This window comes from Pristiophorus japonicus, unplaced genomic scaffold (assembly GCF_044704955.1).
Source record: "Pristiophorus japonicus isolate sPriJap1 unplaced genomic scaffold, sPriJap1.hap1 HAP1_SCAFFOLD_1305, whole genome shotgun sequence".
Lineage (NCBI taxonomy): Eukaryota > Metazoa > Chordata > Chondrichthyes > Pristiophoridae > Pristiophorus > Pristiophorus japonicus.
In genome coordinates, this window is record NW_027250973.1 from 22,608 (window position 1) to 45,107 (window position 22,500).

Below are 22,500 nucleotides of genomic sequence, written 5' to 3' on the forward strand. Positions count from 1 at the left end.
AACGGACCACGGGACTTTGAGCTTCCGTGCTCTACGCCAGAGGGTCACCCATGTCATCATCGCCGCTGGCAGAAAGCAACTCCTTCTTCTCGTCCGTGCTGGTGAGGGAGTTCCGACTACTGTGTGCTCCCATGTACAGCGTGGCGTAGACGGGATTGGTGAAGTTGGTGGGCTGCGGAGGAAGAGAGAGGGGTGAGCAAAGTGCGGCCATCCCTCAGTACTGCCCCTGCAGCACTCCCTCAGTACCACCCCTCCAACAGTGCGGCGCTCCCTCAGTACTGCCCCTGCAGCACTCCCTCAGTACTGCCCCTCCAACAGTGCAGCACTCCCTCAGTACTGCCCCTCCGACAGTGCGGCGCTCCCTCAGTACTGCCCCTGCAGCACTCCCTCAGTACCACCCCTCCGACAGTGCAGCACTCCCTCAGTACTGCCCCTCCGACAGTGCGGCACTTCCTCAGTACTGCCCCTCCGACAGTGCGGCGCTCCCTCAGTACCGCCCCTCCGACAGTGCAGCGCTCCCTCAGTACTGCCCCTCCGACAGTGCGGCGCTCCCTCAGTACTGCCCCTCCGACAGTGCGGCGCTCCCTCAGTACTGCCCCTCCGACAGTGCGGCGCTCCCTCAGTACTGCCCCTCCGACAGTGCGGCACTCCCTCAGTACTGCCCCTCCGACAGTGCGGCGCTCCCTCAGTACTGCCCCTCCGACAGTGCGGCACTCCCTCAGTACTGCCCCTCCGACAGTGCGGCACTCCCTCAGTACCGCCCCACCGACAGTGCAGCACTCCCTCAGTACTGCCCTCCCTCAGTACCGCCCCTCCGACAGTGCGGAGCTACCCAGGTTTGTGACCTTACCTTATCCGGATCTAAGGCGAAGTCTGCATCGAGAAGCTCTCCGGCCCCATCGTCTGGTTCAGCCTCATACATGTTGTACGTCGGGTTCCCGATCTCCACGTTCATCGTCCCATTGGTCATCCGCTGGTGCTGAAACCCTTTCGCTCTGAAATGGAAAGGGGCAGGGAATGAATAAATACAGAGCAACCTGCAAAAAAAATGCACCCTTGCAAAATACAGCCACTTATTGAGGACCGCCATAACACAAACCCATTGTCTCAAAATGTGATCGAGGCAGAAACCCTCACCACATTTACACAGTACCTGGACGTGTGTGGAAAATACTGCAGCCCCTATAGGGTCAAGACATAGCGCATTTGCGGGGCAACAAGCCGCAAAGAAACCGAACGTGACAATCACTTTATCAAAAGCAAACTAATGTCAAAGGCGGACAAACTTCATCAGAACATCAGAAATAGGAGCAGGAGTCGGCCATTCGGCCCCTCGAGCCTGCTCCGCCATTTAATACGACCATGGCTGATCCCATCATGGACTCAGCTCCACTTCCCCGCCCGCTCCCCATAACCCTTCACTCCCTTATCGCTCAAAAATCTGTCTATCTCCGCCTTAAATATATTCAATGTCCCAGCCTCCACAGCTCTCTGGGGCAGAGAATTCCACTGATCCGGAGAAGTAATTCCTCCTCATCTCCGTCTTAAATGGGCGGCCCCTTATTCTGGAGAAGCTGTCAGTAGAACATTTATAAATCTGTCAGGTGTAAAAACATCTGTCACTTGCAGCGCGAGAAAGTCGAGCCACCTTGGTGTGCAGAAATAAGCGTGACCCTCCTGACCCTCGACTATTTATATTCCAATCTGCACACCCTCAGTACCCCTGCGAATAATAAATCTCAGGCTGCACCACTCGGGAGACACGTGCCGGGAATAAAAAGCACTCCGACAAACAGTAATGGGTCTGATTTTAATCGCAGTTTACTGCCTCTAATAGTAATGGGCTACACAGGCTGTGTAAAGTGTAACCCGCGCGAGATTGACAGCTCGATACGACCATTGATCAGTTACACAGTTAATCATGGCTCAGCGGGCAGATCTCTCTCTCGCCTCGGAGTCACAAGTCTCAGAGATTTGAGGCTGACAGGCCACCAGTGCAGTACTGAGGGAGTGCCGTACTGCGCTGTCGGAGGGGCAGTACTGAGGGAGTGCCGCACTGTCGGAGGGGCAGTACTGAGGGAGTGCCGCACTGTCGGAGGGGCAGTACTGAGGGAGCGCCGCACTGTCGGAGGGGCAGTACTGAGGGAGCGCCGCACTGTCGGAGGGGCAGTACTGAGGGAGCGCCGCACTGTCGGAGGGGCAGTACTGAGGGAGCGCTGCACTGTCGGAGGGGCAGTACTGAGGGAGCGCCGCACTGTCGGAGGGGCAGTACTGAGGGAGCGCCGCACTGTCGGAGGGGCAGTACTGAGGGAGCGCCGCACTGTCGGAGGGGCAGTACTGAGGGAGCGCCGCACTGTCGGAGGGGCAGTACTGAGGGAGCGCCGCACTGTCGGAGGGGCGGTACTGAGGGAGCGCCGCACTGTCGGAGGGGCGGTACTGAGGGAGCGCCGTACTGTCGGAGGGGCGGTACTGAGGGAGTGCCGCACTGTCGGAGGGACGATACTGAGGGAGTGCCGTACTGCGCTGTCGGAGGGGCGGTACTGAGGGAGCGCCGTACTGTCGGAGGGGCGGTACTGAGGGAATGCCGCACTGTCGGAGGGGCGGTACTGAGGGAGTGCCGCACTGTCGGAGGGGCGGTACTGAGGGAGTGCCGCACTGTCGGAGGGGCGGTACTGAGGGAGCGCCGCACTGTCGGAGGGGCGGTACTGAGGGAGCACCGTACTGTCGGAGGGGCGGTACTGAGGGAGCGCCGCACTGTCGGAGGGGCAGTACTGAGGGAGCACCGCACTGGCGGAGGGGCAGTACTGAGGGAGCACCGCACTGGCGGAGGGGCAGTACTGAGGGAGCGCCGCACTGTCGGAGGGGCGGTACTGAGGGAGTGCTGCACTGTCGGAGGGGCCGTCTTTCGAAAGAGACATTAAACTGAGGCCCTGTCTGCCCTCTTGGGTGACCATAAAAGATCCCGTGGCCACTGTTTAGAAGACCACAGTCTTGGTCAATATTTATTGCTCTACCAATACCACTAAAAACAGATTATCTGGTCATCACATTTCTATGAATGGGAGCTTGCTGTGCGCAAATTGGCTGCCGCGTTCCCTACACTCATCATCATCATCATCACAGGCAGTCCCTCGGAATCGAGGAAGACTTGCTTCCACTCTAAACACGAGTCCTTAGTTGGCTGAACAGCCCAATACGGGAACCACAGTCCCTGTCACAGGTGGGACAGATAGACGTTGAGGGAAGGGGAGGGTGGGACTGGTTTGCCGCACGCTCCTTCCGCTGCCTGCGCTTGGTTTCTGCACGCTCTCGGTGACGAGACTCGAGGTGCTCAGCACCCTCCCGGATGCACTTCCTCCACTTAGGGTGGACTGGTCTTTGGGCCGGGGACTCCCAGGTGTCGGTGGGGGTGTTGCACTTTATCAGGGAGGGCTTTGAGGGTAGTCCCTTGTAACGTTTCCTCTGCCCACCTTTGGCCCGTTTGCCCGTGAAGGAGTTCCGAGTAGAGCGCTTGCTTTGGGGAGTCTCGTGTCTGGGGGAACCATGCGGACAATGTGGCCCTGCCCAGCGGAGCTGGTCGAGTGTGGTCAGTGCTTCGATGCTGGGGATGTTGGCCTGGTCGAGGACGCTAACGTTGGTGCGTCTGTCCTCCCGGGGGATTTGCAGGATCTTGCGGAGACATCGTTGGTGGTATTTCTCCAGTGACTTGAGGTGCCTACTGTACATGGTCCGTGTCTCTGAGCCATACAGGAGGGTGGGTATCACTACAGCCCTGTAGACCATGAGCTTGGTGGTGGATTTGAGGGCCTGGTCTTCGAACACTCTTTTCCTCAGGTGACCGAAGGCTGCACTGGCGCACTGGAGGCGGTGTTGAATCTCGTCGTCAATGTCAGCCCTTGTTGATAAGAGGCTCCCGAGGTATGGGAAATGGTCCACGTTGTCCAGGGCCGGGCCGTGGATCTTGATGACTGGGGGGCAGTGCTGTGCGGCGAGGACAGGCTGGTGGAGGACCTTTGTCTTACGGATGTTTAGCGTAAGGCCCATGCTTTCATACACCTCAGTAAATACATCGACTATATCCTGGAGTGCAGCCTCTGTATGTGCACAGACGCAGGCATCGTCCACGTATTGTAGCTCAACGACAGAGGTTGGGGTGATCTTGGACCTGGCCTGGAGGTGGCGAAGGTTGAACAGCTTCCCACTGGTTCTGTAGTTTAGTTCCACTCCAGCGGGGAGCTTGTTGACTGTGAGGTGGAGCATGGCAGCGAGGGAGATTGAGAAGAGGGTTGGAGCGATGACACAGCCCTGTTTGACCCCGGTCCGGACATGGATTGGGTCAGTGACGGATCCGTTGGTCAGGATCACGGCCTTGCATGTCATTGTGGAGCAGGCGGAGGATGGTGATAAACTTTTGGGGGCGCTTCATCGACCCTCGCGGTTAACAGTGTCAAAGGCCTTTGTAAGGTCGAAGGCCATGTACAAGGGCCTTCTTCGACCTTGTAAGCTCACAATTACAAAGGTTGTCAGCAAAACCATCCGACTGTCGTCTTCTGAGGCAATTCCCTCGGAGTCGAGGATGACTTGCTCCCACACTAACACCGAGTTCTCAGGTGACTGATGAGCCCAATGCGGGTCCCACCGTCTCGGTCACGGGTGGGGCAGGTGGTGGTTGGAGGGGCCTGGATCGTCGTACACTCCTTCCGCTGTTGGCGCTTGGCTTCCATCTGCTCCCAGTGAAGAGACTCGGGTGTTCGGCCCCCTCTCGGATGCTACTCCTCCACTTTGAGCGGCCAGGGACTCCCAAGATGGGGAACTTGCAGTTTTTTTCCAAAGGAGGCTTGGAGGGTGTCCTTGAAGTATTTCCTCTGCCCTCCTGGGGCTTGTTTGCTGTGTTGGTGCCCAGAGTTGGTGCATTTGTTTCGGGAGTCTCGCATTGGGCTTGCGGACAACGTGGCCCGTCCATCAGAGCTGATCGAGTGTGAACAGTGCTTCGATGCTTGGACAGGTTAGGTGAGTGGGCAAATACATGGCAGATGCAGTATAATGTGGATAAATGTAAGGTTATCCACTTTGGTGGTAAAAACAGAGAGACAGACTATTATCTGAATGGTGACAGATTAGGAAAAGGGAAGGTGCAACGAGACCTGGGTGTCATGGTACATCAGTCATTGAAGGTTGGCATGCAGGTACAGCAGGTGGTGAAGAAGGCAAATGGCATGTTGGCCTTCATAGCGAGAGGATTTGAGTATAGGAGCAGGGAGGTTTTACTGCAGTTGTGCAGGGCCTTGGTGAGGCCTCACCTTGAATATTGTGTACAGTTTTGGTCTCCTAATGTGAGGAAGGACATTCTTGCTATTGAGAGAGTGCAGCGAAGGTTCACCAGACTGATTCCCGGGATGGCAGGACTGACATATGAAGAAAGACTGGATCGACTGGACTTATATTCATTGGAATTTAGAAGAATGAGAGGGGATCTCATAGAAACATATAAAATTCTGATGGGATTGGACAGGTTAGATGCAGGAAGAATGTTCCCGGTGTTGGGGAGATCCAGAACCAGGGGTCACAGTCTAAGGATAAGGGGTAAGCCATTTAGGACCGAGATGAGGAGAAACTTCTTCACCCAGATAATTGTGAACCTGTGGAATTCTCTACCACAGAAAGTTGTTGAGGCCAGTTCACTAAATATATTCAAAAGGGAGTTAGATGTGGCCCTTACAGCTAAAGGGATCAGGGGGTATGGAGAGAAATCAGGAATGGGGTACTGAGGGAATGATCAGCCATAATCATATTGAATGGTGGTGCAGGCTCGATGGGCCGAATGGCCTGCTCCTGCACCTATTTTCTATGTTTCTACGCTGGGGATCTTGGCCTGAGCGAGAACACTAACGTTGGTGCGCGAATCCTGCCAATGGATTTGCAGGATCTTGTGGAGGCAGCATTGGTGGTACTTCACCAGTGCTGTACATAGTCCATGGGATGATCTGGCCTTTATTGCAAAGGGGATGGAGTATAAAAGCAGGGAAGTCTTGCTCCAGTTATACAGGGTATTGGTGAGGCCACACCTGGAGTACTGCGTGCAGTTTTGGTCTCCGTATTTACGAAAGGGATATACTTGCTTTGGAGGCAGTTCAGAGAAGGTTCACTCGGTTGATTCCGGAGATGAGGGAGTTGACTTATGAGGAAAGGTTGAGTAGGTTGAGCCTCTACTCATTGGAGTTCAGAAGAATGAGAGGTGATCTTATTGAAACGTATACAATTCTTGAAGGGTCTGGACAGGGTAGATGCAGAGAGAATGTTTCCACTGATGGAGGAGACGAGAACTAGGGGGCATGGTCTTAGAATAAGGGACCGCCCATTTAAAACTGAGATGAGGAGGAATTTCTTCTCGGAGGGTTGTAAATCTGTGGAATTCTCTGCCCCAGAGAGCTGTGGAGGCTGGGACATTGAATATATTTAAATAGACAAAGATTTTTTGAGCGATAAGGGAGTGAAGGGTTATGGGGAGCGGGTGGGGAAGTGGAGCTGAGTCCATGATCGGATCAGCCATGATCGTATTAAATGGCGGAGCAGGCTCGAGGGGCCGAATGGCCGACTCCTGCTCCTATTTCTTATATTCTTGTGACCGTCTCTGGCCAAGGCCGGGCATTTATTGCCCATCCCTAATTGCCCCTTGAGAAGGTGGGGGTGAGCCTCCTTCTTGAACCGCTGCAGTCCGTGTGGTGAAGGTGCTCCCACAGTGCTGTTAGGGAGGGAGTTCCAGGATTGTGACCCAGCGACGATGAAGGAACGGCCGATATATTCCCAAGTCGGGATGGTGTGTGACTGGGAGGGGAACGTGGAGATGGTGGTGTTCCCATGGACCTGCTGCCCTTGTCCTTCGAGGCGGGTAGAGGTGGCGGGTTTGGGAGGTGCTGCCGAAGAAGCCTTGGCGAGTTGCCGCGGTGCATCTTGTAGACGGTGCACACTGCAGCCACGGTGCGGAGGTGGTGGAGGGAGTGAGTGTTGGAGGTGGTGGAGGGAGTGAGTGTTGGAGGTGGTGGAGGGAGTGAGTGTTGGAGGTGGTGGAGGGAGTGAGTGTTGGAGGTGGTGGAGGGAGTGAGTGTTGGAGGTGGTGGGCAGCGTGGCCCATCGAGCGGCCTGCTTTGTCCTGGATGGTGTCGAGCTTCTCGAGTGTTTGTTGGAGCTGCACCATCCAGGCAAGTGGGGAGTGTTCCCTCACACTCCTGACTTGTGTCTTGTCGATGGTGGAAAGGCTTTGGGGAGTCGGGAGGTGAGACACTGGTCACAGAATACCCAGCCTCTGACCCTCTCCATTCACTGGTCATAAAAAAAGACACTTGGAAATGCAATCAACCTCAGAGCAAACCATACAATTGTGGAGTGGCATTTTGTTAAATCACTAAAATCAACACAAGTTGAACACTCCATTAATGTACCTCCTACACACAGATACTCCCCACAGAAAGATGGTTCTGCATTAAATAAGGCCTTTAAAAAAAACCTGCAAAAAAATACACTTGGAGCACCGTGCACAGTTCTGGTCTCCATATACCAGGGTTAGACCACACTGGGAGCACTGTGCACAGTTCTGGTCTCCATATACCTGGGTTAGACCACACTTGGAGCACCGTGCACAGTTCTGGTCTCCATATACCTGGGTTAGACCACACTTGGGGCACTGTGCACAGTTCTGGTCTCCATATACCAGGGTTAGACCACACTGGGAGCACTGTGCACAGTTCTGGTCTCCATATACCTGGGTTAGACCACACTTGGAGCACCGTGCACAGTTCTGGTCTCCATATACCTGGGTTAGACCACACTTGGGGCACCGTGCACAGTTCTGGTCTCCATATACCAGGGTTTGACCACACTGGGAGCACTGTGCACAGTTCTGGTCTCCATATACCTGGGTTAGACCACACTTGGAGCACCGTGCACAGTTCTGGTCTCCATATACCTGGGTTAGACCACACTGGGAGCACCGTGCACAGTTCTGGTCTCCATATACCTGGGTTAGACCACACTTGGAGCACCGTGCACAGTTCTGGTCTCCATATACCTGGGTTAGACCACACTTGGTGTTCTCGTCGACATATGACACAAAAAAAGATGTAGAGGTACTGGAGAAGGTGAAAAAGAAAGATTTACAAGTATGATAACAGAACTGAGAGGGTTATAACTATCAGGATGGATTGAACAGGCTGGGTCTCTTTTCTCTAGCTATGAGAGGGCTGAGGACTGACCCGATAGAGGTCTTTAAAATGATGAAAGAGTTCGATAGGGTAGACATAGAGAAGATGTTTCCCTTTGTCAGGGAGACCAGAACTAGGGGCCATCAATATAAGATAGTCACTCATAAATCCAATGGGGAATTCAGGAGAAACTTCTTTACCCAGAGCGGGGTGAGAATGTGGAACTCACTGCCACAGGGAGGGGTTGAGGCGAATAGTATTGATGGATTTAAGGGGGAAGCTTGATAAACACATGAGGGAGAAAGGATAGAGGGATATGGTGATGGGGTGAGATGGAGAGAGGTGAGAGGGGGCTGGTGTGGAGTTTAACCCCGGCACGGAGTGGTGGGCCCAATGGCCTGTTTCTGTGCTGAGAAATTTGATGTAATTCATTGACACTTACCCCCGTGTTCGTCGTTTATACCAAAATACGCCACCAATAGCCAGGAGGATTAGAAGTATGAGGATAATAATTGGTACAATTATTGATGCAGTTTCTGAAATTGAGATAAAATTGGGGGAAAAATGTTAAGTTTAAGGGAAAAGGCACACTCATTGAACAATATTACAAATTATACAATCATAGAATGATCATCATCATAGGCCGTCCCTCGGAATCGAGGAAGACTTGCTTCCACTCTAAACACGAGTCATTAGGTGGCTGAACAGTCCAATACGGGAACCACAGTCCCTGTCACAGGTGGGACAGATAGACGTTGAGGGAAGGAGAGGGTGGGACTGGTTTGCCGCACGCTCCTTCCGCTGCCTGTGCTTGGTTTCTGCATGCTCTCGGCGATGAGACTCGAGGTGCTCAGCGCCCTCCCGGATGCACTCCCTCCACTTAGGGCGGACTGGTCTTTGGACCAGGGACTTCCAGGTGTCGGTGGGGATGTTGCACTTTATCAGGGAGGCTTTGAGGGTGGTCCCTTGTGACGTTTCCTCTGCCCACCTTTGGCTCGTTTGCCCGTGAGGGAGTTCCGAGTAGAGCGCTTGCTTTGAGAGTCTCGTGTCTGGGGCATGCGGACAATGTGGCCCTGCCCAGCGGAGCTGGTCGAGTGTGGTCAGTGCTTCGATGCTGGGGATGTTGGCCTGGTCGAGGACGCTAACGTTGGTGCGTCTGTCCTCTCAGGGGATTTGTAGGATCTTGCGGAGACATCGTTGGTGGTATTTCTCCAGTGACTTGAGGTGTCTACTATACATGGTCCGTGTCTCTGAGCCATACAGGAGGGCGGGTATCACTACAGCCCTGTAGACCATGAGCTTGCTGGTGGATTTGAGGGCCTGGTCTTCGAACACTCTTTTCCTCAGGCAGCCAAATTATACAATCATCGAATGGTACAGCGCAGGAGGCAGCTGTAATTTATGCCCCCATGAGTATGCTCACTGCTTGGTAGAGCTGTTGAGTTGGGAGTGGCTTAGCCAGTCATGTGATGTTCACAAGGCTCAATAAAACCCCAGCCAGTTGGGTTCGGGGGATGCACGATGGGGCAGGTGGTTGAGAGCCTGGTGGATGAAATGGTAATGTGTAGTGTGATTGTTAAACATTTATTAATAAGAACTTAAGAAATAGGAGCAGGAGTCGGCCATTCGGCCCCTCGAGCCTGCTCCGCCATTTAATATGATCATGGCTGATCTGATCATGGACTCAGCTCCACTTCCCCGCCCGCTCCCCATAACCCTTCACTCCCTTATCGCTCAAAAATCTGTCTATCTCTACCTTAAATATATTCAATGTCCCAGCCTCCACAGCTCTCTGGGGCAGTGAATTCCACAGATTTACAACCCTCAGAAGAAATTCCTCCTCATCTCAGTTTTAAATGGGCGGCCCCTTATTCTAAGACCATGCCCCCTAGTTCTAGTCTCCCCCATCAGTGGAAACATCCTCTCTGCATCCACCTTGTCAAGCCCCCTCATAATCTTATACGTTTCGATAAGATCACCTCTCATTCTTCTGAATTCCAATGAGTAGAGTCCCAACCTCCTCAACCTTTCCTCATAAGTCAACCCCCTCATCTCCGGAATCAACCGAGTGAACCTTCTCTGAACTGCCTCCAAAGCAAGTATATCCTTTCGTAAATACGGAGAGCAAAACTGCACGCAGTACTCCAGGTGTGGCCTCACCAATACCCTGTATAACTGTAGCAAGACTTCCCTGCTTTTATACTCCATCCCCTTTTGCATTAAAGGCCAAGATACCATTGGCCTTCCTGATCACTTGCTGTACCTGCATACTAACCTTTTGTGTTTCATGCAACAAGTACCCCCAGGTCCCGCTGTACTGCGGCACTTTGCAATCTTTCTCCATTTAAATAATAACTTGATCTTTGATTTTTTTCTGCCAAAAGTGCATAACCTCACACTTTCCAACATTATACTCCATCTGCCAAATTTTTGCCCACTCACTTAGCCTGTCTATGTCCTTTTGTAGATTTTTTATATCCTCCTCACACATTGCTTTTCCTCCCATCTTTGTATCGTCAGCAATACAGGGTTTTGGAATACACCTGGAATACTGCGTACAGTTTTGGTTTCCGTATTTAAGGAAGGATATACTTGCTTTGAAGGCAGTTTAGAGAAGGTTCACTAGACTGATTCACTGGCTACGTTACACTCGGTCCCTTCTTCCAAGTCATTAATATAGATTGTAAATAGTTGAGGTCCCAGCACTGATCCCTGCGGCACCCCACTAGTTACTGATTGCCAACTCGAGAATGACCCATTTATCCCGACTCTTTGTTTTCTGTTCGTTAGCCAATCCTCTATCCATGCTAATATATTACCCCCAACCCCGTGAACTTTTATCTTGTGCAGTAACCTTTTATGTGGCACCTTGTCAAATGCCTTCTGGAAATCCAAATACACCACATCCACTGGTTCCCCTTTATCCATCCTGTTCATTACATCCTCAAAGAATTCCAGCAGATTTGTCAAACATGACTACCCCTTCATAAATCCATGCTGACTCTACCTGACTGAATTACGCTTTTCCAAATGTCCTGCTACTGCTTCCCATGAATGAATGAAGCCAGTGAATGGAGAAAGCGATACATACTTGTACCCATGGCGGCCTGTGATTCTAACATGTCACACTGTGGTCCGGTCCAACCAGCGACACATCTAAAAACAGAAATAATTATATTTAATCAGGAGCTTTCACCGTCTCAGGACGCCACAAAGCATTTTACAGCCAATGAAGTACATTTAGAGTGTAGTCACTGTTGTAATGTCAGAAACGCGGCAGCCAATTTGCGCACAGCAAGCTCCCACAAACAGCAATGTGATAAATGACCCAGATCATCTGTTTTAGTGATTGAGGGATAAATATTGGCCCCAGGACACCGGGGAGATATCCCCCTGCTCTTCTTCCAAATAGTGGCCGTGGGATCTTTTACATTCACCCGAGAGAGCAGATGTCTCATCCGAAATGCAGCCCTCGAGTCTGTTACATTAGGTACAGGAGGAGGCCATTCAGCCCCTCGAGCCTGTTACATTAGGAACAGGAGGCGGCCGTTCAGCCCCTCGAGCCTGTTACATTAGGAACAGGAGGAGACCATTCAGCCCCTCGAGCCTGTTAGATTAGGTACAGGAGGAGGCCATTCAGCCCCTCGAGCCTGTTAGATTAGGTACAGGAGGAGGCCATTCAGCCCCTCGAGCATGTTACATAGAAACATAGAAAATAGGTGCAGGAGTAGGCCATTCGGCCCTTCGAGCCTGCACCGCCATTCAATGAGTTCATGGCTGAACATGCAACTTCAGTACCCCATTCCTGCTTTCTCGCCATACCCCTTCATCCCCCGAGTAGTAAGGACTACATCTAACTCATTTTTGAATATATTTAGTGAATTGGCCTCAACAACTTTCTGTGGTAGAGAATTCCACAGGTTCACCACTCTCTGGGTGAAGAAGTTTCTCCTCATCTTGGTCCTAAATGGCTTACCCCTTATCCTTAGACTGTGACCCCTGGTTCTGGACTTCCCCAACATTAGTAAGAACATAAGAATTAGGAACAGGAGCAGGCCATCTAGCCCCTCGAGCCTGCTCTGCCATTCAACAAGATCATGGCTGATCTGGCCGTGGACTCAGCTCCACTTACCCGCCCGCTCCCCGTAACCCTTAATTCCCTTATTGGTTAAAAATCTATCTATCTGTGATTTGAATACATTCAATGAGCTAGCCTCAACTGCTTCCTTGGGCAGAGAATTCCACAGATTCACAACCCTCTGGGAGAAGAAATTCCTTCTCAACTCGGTTTTAAATTGGCTCCCCCGTATTTTGAGGCTGTGCCCCCTAGTTCTAGTCTCCCCGACCAGTGGAAACAACCTCTCTGCCTCTATCTTGTCTACCCCTTTCATTATTTTAAATGTTTCTATAAAATCACCCCTCATCCTTCTGAACTCCAACGAGTAAAGACCCAGTCTACTCAATCCATCATCATAAGGTAACCCCCCCTAATGTTACATTAGGAATAGGAGGAGGCCATTCAGTCCTTCGAGCCTGTTACATTAGGAACAGGAGGGGGCCATTCAGCCCCTCGAGCCTGTTACATTAGGAACAGGAGGAGACCATTCAGCCCCTCGAGCCTGTTACATTAGGAACAGGAGGAGACCATTCAGCCCCTCGAGCCTGTTACATTAGGAACAGGAGGAGGCCATTCAGCCCCTCGAGCCTGTTACATTAGGAACAGGAGGAGGCCATTCAGTCCTTCGAGCCTGTTACATTAGGAACAGGAGGAGGCCGTTCAGCCCCTCGAGCCTGTTACATTAGGAACAGGAGGAGACCATTCACCCCCTCGAGCTTGTTACATTAGGAACAGGAGAAGGTCATTCAGCCCCTCGAGCCTGTTACATTAGGAACAGGAGGAGGCCGTTCAGCCCCTCGAGCCTGTTACATTAGGAACAGGAGGAGGTCATTCAGCCCCTCGAGCCCATTACCCACGACAGAAGGATTTAGTTTCGTAAAGTTGCTCACCTGCACTCAGGTAACTCTGTCCTTTCATTCATCTCACAGACAGCGTTGTTCTGGCAGTAATCGGCGCAGGTCAGACAGCTGGGACCGATCTTGCCGTCGGTACAACTGTGATTATATCGGAAAAGACACAAGTTACATTCTGCACAGAATCAGAGAACAGTTACCGCACAGGAGGATCCCATTCGGCCTGTCGAGCCCATGCCGGCTCTCTGCAGGAGCACCTCAGCCAGTCCCATTCCCTCGCCCTTTCCCCGTATCCCGGCAAATCTTTATCCTTCAGACACTTATCCAACTCCCCGTTTGAAAGCCACGATTGAGTCTGCCTCCCCCGCCCTCTCGGGCAGCGCATTCCAGATCCTAACCACTTGCTGCGGGAAACAAGTTTTTCCAACGTGTCGCCTTTGGTTCTTCTGCCAGTCGCCTTAAATCTGTGTCCCTCTGGTTCGCGACCCTTCCACCAATGGGAACATAGAAACATAGAACGGTTTCTCTCTCTCTACTCTGTCCAGACCCCCTCGTGATTGTGAACCCCTCGATCAAATCTCCCCTCAACCTTCTCTGCTCCGAGGAGAACAACCCCAGCTTCTCCAGTCTCCCCACGTCACTGAAGTCCCTCCTCCCCCTGGGACCATTCTGGTCAATCTCCCTCTGTACCCTCTCCAAGGCCCATCACACCCTCCCTACAGTGCGGGGCCCAGAATTGGTCACAATACCCCAGCTGGGGCCGAACCGGTGATTTATACAGGTTCAATACTGCGTGCAGTTTTGGTTTCCATATTTACGAAAGGATAGAAACATAGAAAATAGGTGCAGGAACAGGCCATTCGGCCCTTCGAGCCTGCACCGCCATTCAACAAGATCATGGCTGATCATTCACCCCAGCACCTCCCCCCGCCCCCCCACAACCCCCGACCCCCCCCAGCCGCAAGGACCACATCCAACTCCCTCGCGAACACATCCAATGAACTGGCATCAACAACTCTCCGCGGCAGGGAACCCCACAGGCCAACAACTCCCCGAGTGAAGAAGTCCCGCACCGAGGCACAGAGCCCCCAGGCCCGCCCCTCCAACAACCCCCCCCCTCCCAGACCTCCACTGCAATGTGGCCCATCCTATCCCCCGCCCTGGGTTTCTCCCCCCCCACCTCCATCACTCTCCCCTCCGTCCCCCGCCCCCGTCTCCCCTCCACTTCCCTCTGCCTCCCCGCACAGGCTCCCATCTTGGGGGCGGTAACCTTCTGGGGATGGAATGTTAGCCCCCAGCGTGGAAGTCCTGCTCCCGCCCCAGAATTGGCCTTACCCCCCCTCAATGGAAGCGGAGTGCAATTTCCCCACTCCACTTCCCTTGGGGGCAGTTACCGGGGCACGACTGGATTGCTCCTGTGACAGTGGGAACTGGTGCTCTCCACTCTCTGTCCTGTGACAGTGGGAACTGGTGCTCTCCACTCTCTGTCCTGTGACAGTGGGAACTGGTGCTCTCCACTCTCTGTCCTGTGACAGTGGGAACTGGTGCTCTCCACTCTCTGTCCTGTGACAGTGGGAACTGGTGCTCTCCACTCTCCCGTCCTGTGACAGTGGGAACTGGTGCTCTCCACTCTCTGTCCTGTGACAGTGGGAACTGGTGCTCTCCACTCTCTGTCCTGTGACAGTGGGAACTGGTGCTCTCCACTCTCTGTCCTGTGACAGTGGGAACTGGTGCTCTCCACTCTCTGTCCTGTGACAGTGGGAACTGGTGCGCTCCACTCTCTGTCCTGTGACAGTGGGAACTGGTGCTCTCCACTCTCTGTCCTGTGACAGTGGGAACTGGTGCTCTCCACTCTCTGTCCTGTGACAGTGGGAACTGGTGCTCTCCACTCTCTGTCCTGTGACAGTGGGAACTGGTGCTCTCCACTCTCTGTCCTGTGACAGTGGGAACTGGTGCTCTCCACTCTCTGTCCTGTGACAGTGGGAACTGGTGCTCTCCACTCTCTGTCCTGTGACAGTGGGAACTGGTGCGCTCCACTCTCTGTCCTGTGACAGTGGGAACTGGTGCTCTCCACTCTCTGTCCTGTGACAGTGGGAACTGGTGCTCTCCACTCTCCCGTCCTGTGACAGTGGGAACTGGTGCTCTCCACTCTCCCGTCCTGTGACAGTGGGAACTGGTGCTCTCCACTCTCTGTCCTGTGACAGTGGGAACTGGTGCTCTCCACTCTCTGTCCTGTGACAGTGGGAACTGGTGCTCTCCACTCTCTGTCCTGTGACAGTGGGAACTGGTGCTCTCCACTCTCTGTCCTGTGACAGTGGGAACTGGTGCTCTCCACTCTCTGTCCTGTGACAGTGGGAACTGGTGCTCTCCACTCTCTGTCCTGTGACAGTGGGAACTGGTGCTCTCCACTCTCTGTCCTGTGACAGTGGGAACTGGTGCTCTCCACTCTCTGTCCTGTGACAGTGGGAACTGGTGCTCTCCACTCTCTGAACTGTGACAGTGGGAACTGGTGCTCTCCACTCTCTGAACTGTGACAGTGGGAACTGGTGCTCTCCACTCTCTGAACTGTGACAGTGGGAACTGGTGCTCTCCACTCTCCCGTCCTGTGACAGTGGGAACTGGTGCTCTCCACTCTCTGTCCTGTGACAGTGGGAACTGGTGCTCTCCACTCTCTGTCCTGTGACAGTGGGAACTGGTGCTCTCCACTCTCCAGTCCTGTGACAGTGGGAACTGGTGCTCTCCACTCTCTGTCCTGTGACAGTGGGAACTGGTGCTCTCCACTCTCTGTCCTGTGACAGTGGGAACTGGTGCTCTCCACTCTCTGTCCTGCGACAGTTGGAACTTTATACTTGGATATACTTGCTTTGGAGGCAGTTCAGAGAAGGTTCACTCGGTTGATGGGGATGGAGTATAAAAGCAGGAAAGTCTTGCTACAGTTATACAGGGTATTGGTGAGGCCACACCTGGAGTACTGCGTGCAGTTTTGGTTTCCATATTTACGAAAGGATATACTTGCTTTGGGGGCAGTTCAGAGAAGGTTCACTCGGTTGATTCCGGAGATGAGGGGGTTGACTTATGAGGAAAGGTTGAGGAGGTTGGGCCTCTACTCATTGGAATTCAGAAGAATGAGAGGCGATCTTATCGAAACGTATAAGATAATGAGGGGGCTTGACAAGGTGGATGCAGAGAGGATGTTTCCACTGATGGGGGAGACTAGAACTAGGGGGCATGGTCTTAGAATAAGGGGCCGCCCATTTAAAACTGAGATGAGGAGGAATTTCTTCTCTCAGAGGGTTGTAAATCTGTGGAATTCTCTGCCCCAGAGAGCTGTGGAGGCTGGGACATTGAATATATTTAAGGCGGGAGATAGACAGATTTTTGAGCGCTAAGGGAGTGAAGGGTTATGGGGAGCGGGCGGGGAAGTGGAGCTGAGTCCATGATCGGATCAGCCATGATCGTATTAAATGGCGAAGCAGGCTCGAGGGGCCGAATGGCCGATTCCTGCTCCTGTTTCTTCTTCATAATTTCTCCACCTTCTGTACTCTACGCCTCTATTTATGAAGCCCAGGATCCTGTAAGCTTTTTTAACCGCTTTCTCAACCTGCCCTACCACCTTCAACGATTTGTGCACACATAGTCCCAGGTCTCTCTGTTCGTGCACCTCCTTTCTTGCTGGCGATACAAAGCTCGGCGGGAAAGCAAGCAGTGAGGTAGACGCAGTCGGATATAGACCGGTTAAGCGAGTGGGCAAGTTGGTGGCAGATGCAGTATAATGTGGGAGGTTATTCACTTTGGTAGGGAGAACAGGAAAAGCAGAATATATTATATATATACACATTTTTTTTTTAATTGGGAGAGACTGAGAAATATTGGTCTTCATAAGGATTTCACAGAATCACAGAAATTTACAGCACGGAGGGAGGCCATTTGGGCCCATCGTGTCCGTGCCGGCCGACCAAGAGCTACCCAGCCCAATCCCACTTTCCAGCTCTGGGTCCGTAGCCCTGTAGGTTACGGCACTTCAAGTGCACATCCAAATGTGGTGAGGGTTTCTGCCTCTACCACCCATTCAGGCCGTGAGTTCCACCCCAGACCCCCACCGCCCTCTGGGTGAAAACATTTCCCCTCAAATCCCCTCTAAACCTCCCCCCAATTACTTTCAATCTGTGCCCCCTGGTTGTTGACCCCTCTACCAAGGGAAACAGGTCCTTCCTATCCAGGCCCCTCAAAAGTACAGAAGAACATAAGAAATAGGAGCAGGAGTCGGCCATTCGGCCCCTCGAGCCTGCTCCGCCATTTAATACGACCATGGCTGATCCGATCATGGACTCAGCTCCACTTCCCCGCCCGCTCCCCATAACCCTTCACTCCCGTATCGCTCAAAAATCTGTCCATCTCCGCCTTAAATATATTCAATGTCCCAGCCTCCACAGCTCTCTGGGGCAGAGAATTCCACAGATTTACAACCCTCTGAGAGAAGAAATTCCTCCTCATCTCAGTTTTAAATGGGCGGCCCCTTATTCTAAGACCATGCCCCCGAGTTCTAGTCTCCCCCATCAGTGGAAACATCCTCTCTGCATCCACCTTGTCAAGCCCCCTCATAATCTGATACGTTTCCATAAGATCACCTCTCATTCTTCTGAATTCCAACGAGTAGAGGCCCAACCTCCTCAACCTTTCCTCATAAATCAACCCCCCCATCTCCGGAATCAACCGAGTGAGCCTTCTCTGAATTGCCTCCAATGCAAGTATATCCCCCTCAACTCCCCTCTAAACCTCCTATCAATTACGTTAAATCTATGCCCCCTGGTTGTTGACCCCTCTGCTGAGGGAAATAGGTCCTTCATATCCACTCTATCTAGGCCCCCTCATAAGAAATAGGAGCAGAGGTAGGCCATTCGGCTCCTCGAGCCTGCTCCGCCATTTAATACGATCATGCCGCTCCCAGGAGATCACATGGCTCCGGTTGGGGTGGAGTGTAGAATGTTTCAGTATAAGGGGTGTCATTTGTGTGAGGCGGACTGGTCGGGCTGGGTGCTCTTTGCCTTTCCGTCATTGTTCGTGGGTTTATATGTAACCTTCAGGGCTGCTGACCGAGGGCCGAGTGGCTCTGTGTCGGCCGGCACGGACACGATGGGCCAGAATGGCCTCCTTCTGCGCTGTTAATTTCTGTTCCTATCCTTCCTTTAATATGGAGATCAAAACGGTATGCGGTCATAACTTTATACACCTCAATCAGGTCTCCTCTCAGCCTCCTCTGTTCCAAAGAAAACAGACCCAGCACCTCCAACCTTTCGAGCAATGTCCAGCACGGGGCCAGTTGGGTTCGGGGGATCCACGATGGGGCAGGTGGTTGAGAACAGGTGGTACCGCAGGGTTCTGTGCTGGGGCCCCAGCTGTTTACATTGTACATTAATGATTTAGACGAGGGGATTAAATGTAGTATCTCCAAATTTGCGGATGACACTAAGTTGGGTGGCAGTGTGAGCTACGAGGAGGATGCTATGAGGCTACAGAGTGACTTGGATAGGTTAGGTGAGTGGGCAAATGCGTGGCAGATGAAGTATAATGTGGATAAATGTGAGGTTATCCACTTTGGTGGTAAAAACAGAGAGACAGACTATTATCTGAATGGTGACAGATTAGGAAAAGGGAAGGTGCAACGAGACCTGGGTGTCATGGTACATCAGTCATTGAAGGTTGGCATGCAGGTACAGCAGGCGGTTAAGAAAGCAAATGGCATGTTGGCCTTCATAGCGAGGGGATTTGAGTACAGGGGCAGGGAGGTGTTGCTACAGTTGTACAGGGCCTTGGTGAGGCCACACCTGGAGTATTGTGTACAGTTTTGGTCTCCTAACTTGAGGAAGGACATTCTTGCTATTGAGGGAGTGCAGCGAAGATTCACCAGACTGATTCCCGGGATGGTGGGACTGACCTATCAAGAAAGACTGGATCAACTGGGCTTGTATTCACTGGAGTTCAGAAGAGTGAGAGGGGACCTCATAGAAACGTTTAAAATTCTGACGGGTTTGGACAGGTTGGATGCAGGAAGAATGTTCCCAATGTTGGGGAAGTCCAGAACCAGGGGTCACAGTCTGAGGATAAGGGGTAGGCCATTTAGGACCGAGATGAAGAGAAACTTCTTCACCCAGAGAGTGGTGAACCTGTGGAATTCTCTACCACAGAAAGTAGTTGAGGCCAATTCACTAAATATATTCAAAAGGGAGTTAGATGAAGTCCTTACTACTCGGGGGATCAAGGGGTATGGCGTGAAAGCAGGAAGTGTGTACTGAAGTTTCATGTTCAGCCATGAACTCATTGAATGGCGGTGCAGGCTAGAAGGGCTGAATGGCCTGCTCCTGCACCTATTTTCTATGTTTCTATGTTTCTAACATGGTAGATGAACCAGTAATGTGTAGCGTGATTGGGGGGCGGGCAGGGAAGTGGAGCTGAGTCCATGATCGGATCAGCCATGATCTTATGGCTGAGCAGGCTCGAGGGGCCAAATGGCTGACTCCTGCTCCTATTTCTTATGTTAAACCTTTTGCTAATAAACCAACTAGTTCTTAATAGCAATAGTGTGGCTATGAATTCTTAAGCAAAGAACCCATGAAGCAAATACATTACAGCCATGATCTCATCGAATGGCGGAGTGGGCTAGATCTCGTTCATGTTCCCAATGCCGTGTGCACTTAAAGAACCCTGCATGGCTTGTTCATTAATGGCCTGCAGTGTTACTCGTTCAGTATTATAACTCGTTCTTGAAATGGTGAGCAAAATCCAACATGGCCACCGCGTTGAACTTTTCTCCCAATTCGATTGGCCCATTTTAGCCATGTGACCGGCTCGCATAGAAAGGCCAACGATGGTTTTTTTTTGTGGCTTTCTGCTTCCCGACAGTCAATAAATGTCGTAACGGTGCAGGTGTAGGTTGCATGGAACTCACGACTACCATCTCCAAAGCAATGGTTGTGCCCCATTATATCACCACCATCGTTTTATATCAAACGCTCCAGGGGCCAAATGGCCGACTCCTGCTCCTATTTCTTATGTTCTGATGGACATCGAATTTCACAGGCAAATACTTTTCAGGCGGACTTACTTGCAGAGGACACTGCCACCGCTTGTGACGGTACAAGGACCCCCCTTGCAGCGATCACATTTGTCCATCTCACACCGGCGCCCCTCGAACTCGGCTGTGCAGACACACTCCTTGACGTTCTCCTCCGTCAGGCGACACTTTCCCGAGTTCAGGCAGTAGTCATCGCACCGACCTGGAACCGGGACAGATCATCGGGAGAGGGTGAGGCAAGGCTCGAAAACGCTTCAGGGCGCAGTGCTGAGGGAGCGCGCAATGTCGGAGGGGCACTGCTGAGGGAGCGCCGCACTGTCGGAGGGGCGGTACTGAGGGAGCGCGCACTGTCGGAGGGGCACTGCTGAGGGGGCGCGCACTGTCGGAGGGGCACTGCTGAGGGAGCGCGCACTGTCGGAGGGACACTGCTGAGGGAGTGCCGCACTGTCGGAGGGGCAGTACTGAGGGAGTGCCGCACTGTCGGAGGGGCAGTACTGAGGGAGTCCCGCACTGTCGGAGGGGCGGTACTGAGGGAGTGCCGCACTGTCGGAGGGGCAGTACTGAGGGAGCGCCGCACTGTCGGAGGGACAGTACTGAGGGAGCGCCGCACTGTCGGAGGGACAGTACTGAGGGAGCACCGCACTGTCAGAGGGACAGTACTGAGGGAGCACCGCACTGTCGGAGGGGCGGTACTGAGGGAGCGCCGCACTGTCGGAGGGGCAGTACTGAGGGAGCGCCGCACTGTCGGAGGGGCAGTACTGAGGGAGTGCCGCACTGTCGGAGGGGCAGTATTGAGGGAGCGCCGCACTGTCGGAGGGGCGGTACTGAGGGAGTGCCGCACTGTCGGAGGGGCAGTACTGAGGGAGTGCCGCACTGTCGGAGGGGCAGTACTGAGGGAGTGCCGCTGCCTCTCTGACATTATAACCGTGACAACACAGTACTTCATTGGCTGTAAAGTGCTTTGGCAAGTTCTGCAAGGCTCCCTTTCAATTGCCCCCCCATCTCGGGATCTCTCGCCTGGAGGAAGATTCCTTCGCAAGATGTTTGAGTATCGCGTTTCGTTTTGCCAGCATCACCAAACATGCTTTGCACATGGATCCCAGATTCAGCCGTCACTTTGCACACACACAGCAAGATCGGGATGTTGTTAAACCTCCCAGGCGTTCAGTGATGAATTATAGCCTTGAAATATTTTGTTAACGTTGCGATTACTGGGTCGTGAGCACGGCCCACAGGGCACAGGAGAATCCTCGTGAGCTCGATCTGTAACATCACCCTCGATATTCCCGGATCGAGTCATTAAATCCCCCATCAGTTACGGTCACAGCTCGCTACAAACAAATCTGTTTAGTGACCGAGCCGAGACATTCCCGGTCTGCCGTGGTTCAGTGTGTGTCTGTCCATCCTCCTGTCTGTCCCTCTGTCTATCCCACTACCTCTCTCTCGGTCCGTCCCTCCGTCTCCCTCCCTCCCTCCCCGTCTCCCTCCGTGTCGGTCTCCCTCCCCCCCTCCCTCCGTGTCGGTCTCCCTCCCCCCCTCCCTCCGTGTCGGTCTCCCTCCCCCCCTCCCTCCGTGTCTCCCTCCCCCCCTCCCTCCGTGTCTGTCTCCTTCCCTCCCTCCGTGTCGGTCTCCTTCCCTCCCTCCGTGTCGGTCTCCTTCCCTCCCTCCGTGTCGGTCTCCCTCCCTCCCTCCGTGTCGGTCTCCCTCCCTCCCTCCGTGTCGGTCTCCCTCCCTCCCTCCGTGTCGGTCTCCCTCCCTCCCTCCGTGTCGGTCTCCCTCCCTCCCTCCGTGTCGGTCTCCTTCCCTCCCTCCGTGTCGGTCTCCTTCCCTCCCTCCGTGTCGGTCTCCTTCCCTCCCTCCGTGTCGGTCTCCCTCCCTCCCTCCGTCCCGGTCTCCCTCCCTCCCTCCGTCCCGGTCTCCCTCCCTCCCGGTCTCCCTCCCTCCCTCCATCCCCGTGTCTCGCCTCCTCCCTCCCCGTGTCTCGCCTAGGAGTTATGGGTTCGAGCCCTCACTCCAGAAAAACGCGTTGCACACACACGTAGAGATGCGCAGACAGAAACACACACACAGACATGTAGAGATGTGCAGAGACAGAGAGACACACGCTCACACGTAGTGATGCACAGACACAGACTCACACAGACAGAGACTCACAGACAGACACACACTCACACAGACAGACACAGACACTCACACAGACAGAGACAGACACTCACACAGACAGAGACACTCACACAGAGAGACACTCACACAGAGAGA

At 53.1% G+C, this 22,500-nt stretch overlaps 1 protein-coding gene across 1 annotated transcript in view; it reads right to left on the bottom strand.

The window, feature by feature from the left end:
• Positions 1-6: 6 nt before the first annotated feature.
• Positions 7-22,500, bottom strand: part of LOC139242380 (low-density lipoprotein receptor-related protein 1-like) — a gene marked incomplete at its 5' end in the record, with an annotated part of 55,541 nt that continues 33,047 nt past the window's right edge. The window contains 6 exons of the mRNA XM_070870325.1: positions 7-172; positions 851-995; positions 8,641-8,734; positions 11,290-11,354; positions 13,206-13,310; positions 20,272-20,443. Coding sequence (XP_070726426.1) covers positions 32-172; positions 851-995; positions 8,641-8,734; positions 11,290-11,354; positions 13,206-13,310; positions 20,272-20,443 — 722 coding nt within the window. The remainder of the gene's footprint in view (positions 173-850; positions 996-8,640; positions 8,735-11,289; positions 11,355-13,205; positions 13,311-20,271; positions 20,444-22,500) is intronic.